Raw genomic sequence first — 12,094 nt, 5'->3', positions numbered from 1 at the left:
TCAACGCTCTATGCTAACCTAAAGGGGTGGGATTAAAGGAGGGGAGGGAGGCTTAAGAGGGAGGGCATATATGTATACATATAGCTGATTTCAGCTTTTTGTACAGCAGAAACACAACACTATAAAGCAATTATACTCCAACAAATCAAATAATGTAAAAAAAGAAAAAAAATTGTAATGAAAGACAACACAGAGATGAAATAGTAGCTAGAGGCATACATAAAGTATTGGGAGATTTTCTCATGCGCATTTCTTTTTTAATGGAAACACTATGACATCTTTGTATGCCAAATGAAAGATTCAGTAGGGAAAGAAAAACTTTCTCTAAAGCTATTAAAAAAGGAAAGTGAAGAAGGCCTTAAGACAAAAAGAGACCAAAGTTCAGAGATTTCAGATGAGAGGACATGTAATTTTATGAAGTAAGGATAGTTAGACTCTATCTCACATCTTCTAAATGTAAAATAAGTTAGATTCTTACTAGAAGTCAAAATTTAAGCATTAAAGTTGAGAGATAAACATTAAAAAAAAAAAAGGAAACCTACTTTGAAAGTCACAGTTGCCTTTGTACAATAAAATCCTATAGAAACAATAGGATCCTTCAAAGTCTGTGCTTTTTGTTGATGTGCAGTTGATGTAGGATCATTCCCAAGGTAGTCTTCCTCGGCGTCATCATAATTCACAATGGCAGGGACAAATGACCAGGCCCATGATACCCATCCCTGTGGCTGGTCATCCTCTTGCTGTGAATACAGCTCTTGGCCTTTGTACTGAGCAGGATACTCCATGTCTATTCGTGTTTCATCTTCAGCACCTATCAAAGTCGTATTAAATAAACCAAGAGAATTAAAACAAAAGAATCATTAGGAATTTAAATTATATAAAAATGTTTCTCACATGTGATTCTTTCTACATATAAAGCACAAACAAATCATATACTGGTTATTATTATTTGAAACCAATAATTTAGCATTACCACTTTCAAGTTTCTATACATTATACTGGATCAATCTCCTTTCATACTCCACAGTATTATATGGTGAGTAGTTTATCATACACTTTTGATAAATTTTGATAAATACAAAGAATAAATTCACTCTTTAGGGCTTCATTCCCTAATTTAAACAATAACATAAAACTTACCTCCCAAAAATAAAGCTAAGGTGCTGAAAAAAATGATTCTTTTCAGAAAGATCACAAAAATCCAAGAAGAGTTCTTGATTTCCTGATACACCCAAAAGAGAAAGAATGGCAAGTGTTCCTAGGCAAAATGTACTCCTCTCCCAAAAAAAGGATTATCCCAAGGATGAAAGTAAATATTATGATGAAATTATTCTTAATATGCAATTAAGAAAAATAATGGTTAATCATTTTCTTATTAGTGAATAACAGACACCTAGGACCAGTCATCCTGGTATGTGAAGTCAAGTGGGCCTTAGGAAGCATCACTACAAACAAAGCTAGTGGATACGATGGAATTCCAGTTGAGCTATTTCAAATCCTAAAAGATGATGCTGTTAAAGTGCTGCACTCAATATGCCAGCAAATTTTGAAAACTCAGCAGTGGCCACAGGACTGGAAAAATCAGTTTTCATTCCAATCCCAAAGAAAGACAAGGCCAAAGAATGTTCAAACTACCACACAATTGCACTCATCTCACATGCCAGCAAAGTAATGCTCAAAATTCTCCAAGCCAGGCTTCAACAGTACACGAACACAGAACTTCCAGATGTTCAAGCTAGATTCAGAAAAGGCAGTGGAATCAAGAGACAAAAACTGCTAACATCCACTGGATCACTGAAAAAGAGAGTTCCAGAAAAACATACACTTCTGCATTATTGACTATGCCAAAGCCTTTGACTGTGTGGATCACAACAAACTGTGGAAAATTCTTCAAGAGATGGGAATACCAGACCACCTGACCTGCCTTTTGAGGAACCTGTATGCAGGTCAAGAAGCTACAGTTAGAACTGGACAAGGAACAACAGACTGGTTCCAAATAGGGAAAGGAGGACGTCAAGGCTGTATATTGTCACCCTGCTTATTCAACTTATATGCAGAATACATCATGTGAAATGCTGGGCTGGATGACGCACAAGCTGGAATCAAGATTGTTGGGAAAAATATCAATAACCTCAGATATTCAGATGACACCACCATTATGGTAGAAAGCAAAGAGGAACTAAAGAGGCCCTTGATGAAAGTGAGAGAGGAAGAGTGGAAAAGATGGTTTAAAATGCAACATTCAAAAAACTAAGATCATGGCATCTGGTCCCATCACTTGATGGCAAATAGATGGGGAAACCATGGAAACAGTGAGATTTTATTTTGGGGGGCTCCAAAATCACTGCAAATGGTGACTGCAGCCATGAAATTAAAAGACGCTTGCTCCTTGGAAGAAAGGCTATGACCAACCTAGATAGCATATTAAAAGGCAGAGACATCACTTTGCCAACAAAGGTCCATCTAATCAAAGCTATGGTTTTTCCAGTAGTCGTGTATGGATATGAGAGCGGGATTATAAAGAAAGCTGAGCACCGAAGAATGATGCTTTTGAACTGTGGTGTTGGAGAAGACTCTGGAGAGTCCCTTGGACTGCAAGGAGATCCAACCAGTCCATCCTAAAGGAAATCAACCCTGAATATTCATTGGAAGGACTGATGCTGAAGCTCCAATACTTTGGCCACCTGATGCAAACAACCCACTCATTGGAAAAGACCCTGATGCTGGGAAAGATTGAAGGCAGAAGAAGGGGGCGACAGAGGATGAGACAGTTGGATGGCATCATCGACTTGATGGATATGAGCTTGAGCAAGCTCCGAGAGTTGGTGATGGACAGGGAAGCCTGGTGCTTTGCTGCAGTCCATGGGGTCACAAACAGTTGGACACAACTGAGCAACTGAACTGAATTAGTGAATAACATCTTTCGTATTCTACAGATGAAAAAAATCATAGCAAAGAACTTTTATTTGGTTATAAATTGGCAAACTAAGGATTTAAATTGCAACTACTGTAACTTATTCCACTTTTGTAAAGATAAAATCCATCAAGGTCCTTTAAGATTATTCTAATAATACAAACAAAAGAGGCAGATCATCATGGAATTTAGGGGGGAAATTATTTTTAAACAAATTCATGGTATAAGCAGCCACCAGTAGATTCACTCATATCTACTCTTCACTGATAAATCTATAAATACACAAACTCAATTAAACATCATCCTCAATCAGATTCACTTCTAGGTTTTCTGACGAGAAAAACTTAACTTTTTTAATCCTCATGACAGGAGATTTTTGGAACATCATAGAGTTTTAAGTCATAATACATGGCTATTGACCTCTTTCATTTGGGACAAAACTTGATAAATAATAACTAGAGTACCTAAAATACAGTACCAAGAGACCTTAGTCATTTTACTTCAACATAAATTAGAAAACTTACAAATCCAGAAAATGTTCTACATCATCTTCATATCTTGCTGTTTAACCATAAATACCATATAAATTTCTCCTGAGGAATAAATAAAGTTTATTATTACCTGTCCCTAACAAGATCTCAAATAGGGCATCATCTTGGTAATAAAACAAAAAGTCAGGTCAGTTCAGCCCAAGACCAGACTGGGTCCACAGAGCTGAACTCCGTACCTCTCTTATCAAAACCATTCAATAGAAGGAGTATCCCACTGCTTGATCTTTTGAAGCAAAAGAAAGAAACATCACTCAGTTCTCTGAGTGATTTCTCTAAGAAATCAGTCACTATAATTTACACTTATTATTAATAATGAAGAGAGGTTTTTTATGAAAGATGCTTTTGACGTTCCAAATCCTTGCTTACTCCTTTGTCAAAAGAATGAATTAGGACCTGGAGAAGAAAAAAGCATCTCTTTGATCTCTGGTCAGAATTTCTTAAAATATTCTTAGCCTTTGAATGGCGCATCTTAACATGGGACCCTTTGGCAGAATTCAGGAATTTCATAACTTTCGATGAAAAAATATATATTCAGTACTTAACTAAAATGAAGCATTCTTTTAATTGAGAATGCAGGTAACAAATCACAGTTACACCACTAGTACCTTCAACTCTAAAACCTAAAGAAATCATAAATATATCAAATAACAGTGGTGAAGCTATCTCAAAATATCTTACACACGTCAGTACTTTGAAACTATAATAGGTATTAGACTTTCTGCTATATTTCACTGTTCAACATGTTAATACTGAAGCACATATTAAAAAACAACAGAAAGACAAAATACAGGAAATAACAGTTTTCAGACACTGGACTTAGGCAATGAAGGACAGTAAGTTCTGAGAGAAAAGAAACAAGAGAAATGAGTTTGACTGGCCCAGCTTACTGTCTGGAATGAGTTTCTAAGCTACAACAAGAAAGAGAGAATCCAAGTAGAGCTCAGAGGTCTCACAGATGAGAAAATAGAGTGTTGAGTGTAGGTCAACTAAGGGGCCTAGAGTTTGCAGAACAGAGTACCAAACAAGAAGGACCTGCTCAGAGAGAGAGAGCTCCTGAGCCTGCAGAGGGCCCCACTCCATTCTTCACCTGAGTATTCATCCATTTCATGTAAGGAAACTAAGGTCTTTAAAAGAACCACCGGAAAGGGGCAAAGAAAATACTCCCCAAGACGTAGAACTGGAAATAGTCTACATTCCTACCACCAAGAAAGAAAAAAGCTCTAATTCACAGAAGACTAGGTACAGTACTCAAAGGGGTAATTATCTCAGTAGTGGAATAAAACTGGGCTTAACCTAATGGCTGCTAAAGATCCCATCTAAAAACCTTTAAGGCAAGACAATTGAATTAAATTGCTTCCAAGTAACTCAAATGTTTTCTAGAATACAATAATATCCAGCACCCAACAAAATTCACCATGTCTAGCATCCAATTATCAGATGTGCAAAGAAGCAGGAGGATATCACAATGAGGAAAAATAAAAGTCAGTCCACAGAAAAAGACCTAGTAATAACATATTTCATAGCATTAGTAAACAAAAACATTAAAACAGATATCTAAATAAAATGATATTCAAAAAAAATACAAAGGTATTTTTAATAATCCCAACTGAATCTCTAGAGATGAAAAATACAGTATCTGAAATGAAACATAAAGTAGATGGGATTAACAGCAGATTAGCTACAGAAGACTAGTGATCTTGAACAGAAATACAAACTATCAAAAATGAAACCAGAAAATGAAAGGAAAAAGAAAAACATCATGAACACAACATCAGAGAGCTCTGGAACTTCAAGCAGCCCAATATATATGTTATTGGGGTCCCCAAAGGAGGAGAAAAGGGGATTGAAAAAGATATTTGAAATAATGAGAAATGTCTGAAAACTATTTTTCTGAAAACTATAAATGCGCAGATACAAAAACCTTAATGTACTCCAAGCACAAATAACATGAACAAAGGACACCAAGACATTAAAATCAAGGTGCTTAAAACTTTCCAAGAAAAGGTTCATTGGCTTTACCAGTGTGTCAAAGGAATCCACAACATGCACAATAGAAGGTTAAGGATTTCTGCTTTAGACAGTTGGGGAAAAAAAACAATTCAGATGTCTTTGGAAGCAAGTAACATTTTTTTTTTTTTTACAAAAAAAAAAGGAGCAAACATAATCATCTTAGAACACATAAAGGAATAGTCATAAAATAAAATTTTGAAAATTGCATTTAATCAAAATTTGAAACTGCTCAAGAAACACCTATTAAAAAATGAATTAGGCAAGTCAGAGACCAGCAAAAAAATATTCCCTAGGGCTACTTGACATGTATTGTCATTCCTGAATTCAGAATAATAAAGAACCACCTGTATCATACATAGCCAACTCACTTCATTGGACAGCAGAAACTAACATAACTCTGTAAATCAACTATACTTCAATAAAAAAGATTAAGGAAAAAGCCACCAATCAATAAGGAAACCCAAAAAAGTTTTAAAAATAGGCAAATATTTAACAAATGGCACAGATACATCAATTGTCAAAAATCACAAAAAAAAAAGTTCAAAATAATTGATCAGGGAAGTGCAAATTAAAATCACAATGAGCAACCACAACATATACATCAGAATGCCAAAAAGTGAAAAAGGACTGACAACAACAAATGTTGCCAAGGATGTGAAGCAACTGGCATACACTGTTGATAAGAATGTAAAATGGCACAATTACTTTGGGGAAAAAGCCTGGTAGTTTCTTTTTTAAAAAAGCACGTAATAATTCTTGTTAGGTATCAAACCAAGAAAAAGAATAGCTACATGTCTTCAAGAAACTTACAGAAGAATGTCCAGGTCATCTTCACTTATGATAACCAAAACTGGAAATAACTCAAGCATTCATCAACAGCGTAATGTCTAAACTATGCTACATTCATATGGCACAGTCATTCAATATACTTAGCAATAAAAAGGAAACAAACACTGATGTACGTAACAACACAGATGAACCCCCAAAATACAATTGCTTTCAAAGCAGTGAAAATACTATGAATGATACCATAATGATGGATACATTTGTCCAAATCCACAGAATATACATCAGCAAGAGTGAACTTTAACTATTGACTCTGGGTGATAATGATGTAGGTTCATCAGTTGTGATAAGCAGAGGGATGCTGATAATGGGGGAGGTTATGCATGTATGAGAGTGGGGGTATATGGGAAATCTCTGTACCTACCCTTCAATTTTGTTGCAAATCTAAAATTGCTCAAAAAATTAAGTCTTAAAAAGTTTTTAAAAATGAAAAGTAAAAAAATAATATTATGCTTAAGGAAAGAATCCTTTCACAGGAGAATTTATACTGTATGTTTCTATTTACATGAAATTCCAGAATCAGCAAAAACTAATGCATGGCTTCTTTCTTTTTTAGAGATTCAGAACAGGGTTTTCTTGAGTGGAAGGGGGGTGGGCAGGCAGTTGGAGGAAGGGAAGTGACTGAATAGTTGCATGAGATAACTTTTTGAGCTATTAATGACATATTTTGATGAGTGTCTCATATCACACAGGCATACACATTTCTCAAAACTTCTTAAATGGCATACTTAAATTAACATTTATGCATTTCACCTTATGAATTTAACCTTTAAAAAAAAAAGAAAAAGAACCATCAATAGACATAAACTCTAGATAGGTATATGCTGCTGAAATCTAGTGGTGAAGCATACGGATGTCCATAACTTAACTGTGAAATGCAGCAAAAACTGCTTGAATTGATGGAGAGAAAATGGTGTTAGATGAACAGATACATGATAAGCAAATGTGATAAATATTCACTGTAGAATCTAGATGATGAGTAGATCCTACACACCTACTCAATCACATAGTGGTTGCTGATTGTATAATACTTTCAGTTTTCCATATATTCATATTTGAAATTTACCATAATAGCATGGTGGAAAAAAATGAATTGACCAGCTTCTATATGCTAGGTTTTGTTCAACTAGTTTTTGTTCTACCAGTTCTGTCATATAACCCTAGGAAGAGAACTGCTGGATAATGTGCTAACTCTATGTACAACTTTTTGACAAACCAGATTGTGTACCATTTCCACCATCTACGCTCAAGGGTTCCAATTTTCCCACATCCTTGCCAACACTTATTATGAGTCATTTTTAATTTTAACTACACTGGTTAGTAGCTGTAAAGTACTATCTCATTGTGGTTTTGACTTGTATTACCCTTCATGACTAATGATACTGAGCATATTTTCACATGCTTGTTGGCCACCTGGATATTCTTTCTGGAAACAGGTCTATAAACGCCTTTTACCCACTTTTTAATAGTGTTATTTGTTTCCAAGTTTTAAATGCCTTTAGCTAAAGGCTCTAACTATGGAAGTCAATCATTACCTTCTCCAAATTTTTCCTGAGACTCAGACTAACACAAGTCAAAGCCTATCGCTCCTTTCACCATTTTTCTACTTCCAATCATTAATACCTCTAATATTATTAAGTCAAACATCTACCATCATACTTAACTGTTAAGTGCTTAACTTAACTGTTCACATGTCTGTCCACTCCAATGTATATTAAGATTTTAAGGGAAGATAATTTGTCTCTGTATTTTCCTACATTTCTTTATCTCCGCATTCTCCTCCATTCCCAGCAATAATGCCTTACACACAACAGGCTTTAGTAAAAGTATAATGAATTGAGTAAGTGAAATTAACCCACTAAGTATCCTTCAATGAAGTATATACTTCATTGAGTAATGCTCCAATTAATTAACTAGGTATCCTCCAAAACATACAGTTAATTAGGTATAATTATAGTTAATTACAGACTATCCGGGTAGCTCAGTTGGTAAAGAATCCACCTGCATTGCAGGAGACCTGGGTTCGATCCCTGGGTTAGGAGGAGACCTGGGTTCGATCCCTGGGTTGGGAAGATCCCCGGGAGGGCATGGCAACCCACTCCAGTATTGTTGCCTGGACAATCCCCATGGACAGAGGAGCACAGCAGGCTGCAGTCCATGGGGTCACAAAGAGTTGGACACGACTGAGCAACTAAGCACAGCACACATAGTTAATTACAATTACATATGATAATTAAGTATAAATAACTTAGTTAAAATAACTCAGTGAGACTTTATAGAAAAGTTATCAATATAGCTGCTCCTTGAACAACAAGGTGGTTAGGAATACAAGATGAAAATCCAGGTATAACTTTATAGTCAACTCACTATCATATTCACAGTTCTGTATCTGAGGATTCAACCAACTGTGGATCATGCAGCTTTACTGAAAAAAATTTGTATGTAAGTGGATCTTGCGCAGTTCAAACCCATGTGTTCAAGGGTCAACTGTACTATAACTTACTAGGAAATTTTAAGGCTGGACTACCCTTTTATATAATGTATATTCTGAACACTTACAGCTACTAGAAATAGTCAAGTTATTTTTAGCATGTAGAAAAAAGAAAGTGAGAATAGTATGCAAAATGTCAAAAAGAAAAAATCAGTGTTAAGCAAATCATCCCATATTAGAATACCGTAAAACATAATCTAATGTTGTAGTTTTTCAAGTTTCACAATGGTGAAAACACTTGTAAAAACAATAGTTATAAAAATTTTGTTGTATTTACCTGTAACATTTCCCAACATATCTTTATTGTGACAGGTAGATTCTTCTGTTTCTCCATCTTTAAAATTTCCGATTTCTCCATAGTAAAGAGCAATCCCAAGTTGCATTATACGGATAAACATAGGCAACTGTTGATCAGTGATAGAAAGCTTCAAACTCTCTACTAAGGTATGAATCTGTATTTTGGAGAAAACAAAAGCATCAACAAAAGTATATTCTAAGAGAATACTATTTAAACATAAGTACAAAAATGTTAAGCCTTAAAATGGAGTACCACAGGAGAAACAGTCATGTCTCCATGTTTCTAATATTTAAGCCAAAATGACAATTCTAAAATCTTAGAAATTTAAACAAATGTTCCTATGATGATCACTAACTTTAGACAGATGCAATGTTAATCCCAACTATCTAAGTGGAAATAGAAATGATCGTGAGAACATACAGTCACAATGGATTTCAAGGTAACTTTTCCCAAAATTTTTTGTTACCAAAATACCCGTCCCCTATAACATTAAGAGTATAACAGTACTCCAACAAAAACCATAAAGATCTCTGTCACAAATAAAAGTTTCATGATGTCATTTTATGTCGTTAATCCACCCTTTCCAGCTTTATTAACCAAAAAGAATGCATACATATCCTAAAAACATACGTTAAGTGAGTAAACTACTAACATTGTAACTATGGAAGCATGCATGCACATGGTAAAATAATTGTCGGATATAGAAAACAAAGTGAACATATGACCAGGAAAATTTCTCAGACACACTTTAAAGAAAAGAATTAAACATCGAATAAAATTTACAACATGAATTAATGATAAGAAATAAGACTAATTACTATCAATAGGGCACAAAGTCAACAATCGAAGTTCTCCTTATAGAACGATATATCAATAAAATACAAAAACAAGCTCAATATAATAATTTCCTGTTGCTACATAAACATGGAATAAAACCAATTAAGCCATAAAGTTAGTCTTTTGGAAGGTTTATTTTAACTAACTGGTATTTGAGTGTCTATGAAACTTGAAAAAGTAATGGCAATCAGCATATCTTTAGGGATAAAGGCACAAAAAAAATGTACTTGAAGGGAAGCAAGTTATACAGGGAGGTATAAACTACCATATTCAAATATGAGTACAGGTTTTAAAAACTGACAAAAATCATACATCAAACAGACTATGAAGAGGTTAGAAAATTGAGGAAGGGTTGTGCAGGTGTGCAATGCAGGCCTGCGAGGCTCTTCTTTAATCTACCATTTCTCTGCCACGTCCTTTTAAATACCATATGTCACCAACAGCACCAGTGATAGCTGTCTTAGCAAAAGCAACGTCAATCTTGGATGCACATATGTATGCACTTAAAATATTAGACACATAAACATATATACCTTTAAAACATATAAGATGTTATACATTATACATATACATATAAGTATCTTTAAAATCAATAAAACTAACCAACAATAGGAAAATTGACAAAGAACCTGAATGAACTTTTCAAAAAAACTAATGGCCAGTGAACATATTTTCAAATATCTAAGTTTGCTAATAATCAAATTAATATTAAGTTGCATTATTTTTGCTAAACAAGTTGGCTTTTTTAAGTATGATCATATTTAAGGATAGCAGTATAATACAGGCACTCCTCTTAATGTTCATGAGCATATACACTGATTAAACATTTCTGGAAGCAATTCTGTAGTTCAGATGACAGGCCTTAAAAGTTTAAACCCAATAAGATATTTGCAATTACAGAAATCATTTCTAAGGAATCAATCAGAGATGTGGTCAAAGATTTACGTGTAGACTTTCATTCCTCTGAAAAACTGTTAAGAAAAAGTAAATTTTCATTAATGGGGAAATGTTAAATAACACATCTGTATACTCTGTATCTCATAGATGATACAATTTCTAAAACATTTATTACTCACAAAAGATAGAAAATTACAAAAAGTCTACCCAAACACAAATAAATTCAAAAGTCACCTAATGAAACATACATGAGAATCTTAAACAAATAATTAGAGTGCCTCAAACATTTTTGGAAATTCCCTGTCTTTGAGATGATCAATGAGCTTAACCATGTCCATTTAATACTTATTTCCTAGGACTAAGAGCTGAAAAAATAAAAAAATGATATCAAAACAGCAAATCTTATATCACAGTTTTATTAATAAAAAACTGAAATTTTAATTTCAGTTAAGCATAATGGTACCACTCTTCCCTAATTTAGCCACATCCTAAAATATACAATTAAATCTGTATTAAAGATCAATCAAAAAAATTTTATATGGTAAGGCTTCCCCATATCCATTACTTGCTTTCAAAATATATCTTGAATTTACTCTTAACATTCCCCAACTTCACTGGTAGAGTCAAGGTCAAAGAAGGAATGTTTAAGTCCACTGTCCTGGGATAGGGACACAATTACTATTGAATCAACACTATTCCATGCTTTTATTTGCCTAAGAAGCTAATTCAAAAACAGAAGGAAAGAGTAACAGAATTTAAAGAAAACAATGTGTCCTATACAAAGTGTAAGGAAAAAACAAGACTCAAGGCTGAGCACTACCAAAGAAAAGGGGGTGGAATTCATGTATAAATACAAAGCTACCTAAAATGACATGTCTTATGTTTTAAAAGCACAATGTAAAAAAAATAATTTATATAGCCATGCCAAAACAGCCACAGTGGTCAATAACAGTGTTCAGACTTAGGACTGGCTTTTTTCATTACAGTACAAAAGCTTATAATTCAATAATAAAAATTTATTCCATGTGAAAACAGTTAACAAGATCACAAGTCACTGTGTGAATTCTTTTTCAAAGACAGATAAATAGATAAGAGATATACAAAATTTTTATGCAATAAAACAACACAAAATTTACACTTAAGAGAATAACTATACACACTAAAAATATTTGCCAATAGCTAGAGAACAAATTTTCACATGGATCAAAAGACATTACTGAAAAATTCACACATTCTTACGATTTTAATCA

The 12,094-nt window shown here is 34.1% G+C and overlaps 1 protein-coding gene across 44 annotated transcripts in view; it reads right to left on the bottom strand.

The window, feature by feature from the left end:
- The window catches only part of VPS13B (vacuolar protein sorting 13 homolog B), a 752,042-nt gene that overhangs the window by 676,094 nt on the left and 63,854 nt on the right, over positions 1 to 12,094 (bottom strand). For all 44 annotated transcript variants that reach the window (XR_014057390.1, XR_014057381.1, XR_014057388.1 and 41 more), the window contains exons 7-8: positions 9,090 to 9,264; positions 543 to 811 (exon numbers count right to left, since the gene is read on the bottom strand). Coding sequence is in view for 21 of the 44 variants with exons in the window: in XM_081503358.1 (XP_081359484.1) it covers positions 543 to 811; positions 9,090 to 9,264 (444 nt within the window). In the remaining 23 variants the exon portion in view is untranslated. The remainder of the gene's footprint in view (positions 1 to 542; positions 812 to 9,089; positions 9,265 to 12,094) is intronic.

Source organism: Giraffa tippelskirchi, chromosome 6, assembly GCF_054371585.1.
Source record: "Giraffa tippelskirchi isolate mGirTip1 chromosome 6, T2T-mGirTip1v1.2.pri, whole genome shotgun sequence".
Classification (NCBI taxonomy): Eukaryota; Metazoa; Chordata; class Mammalia; order Artiodactyla; family Giraffidae; genus Giraffa; species Giraffa tippelskirchi.
Note: the sequence above shows the minus strand (reverse complement) of the source record. Positions and strands in the feature narration are given on the sequence as shown.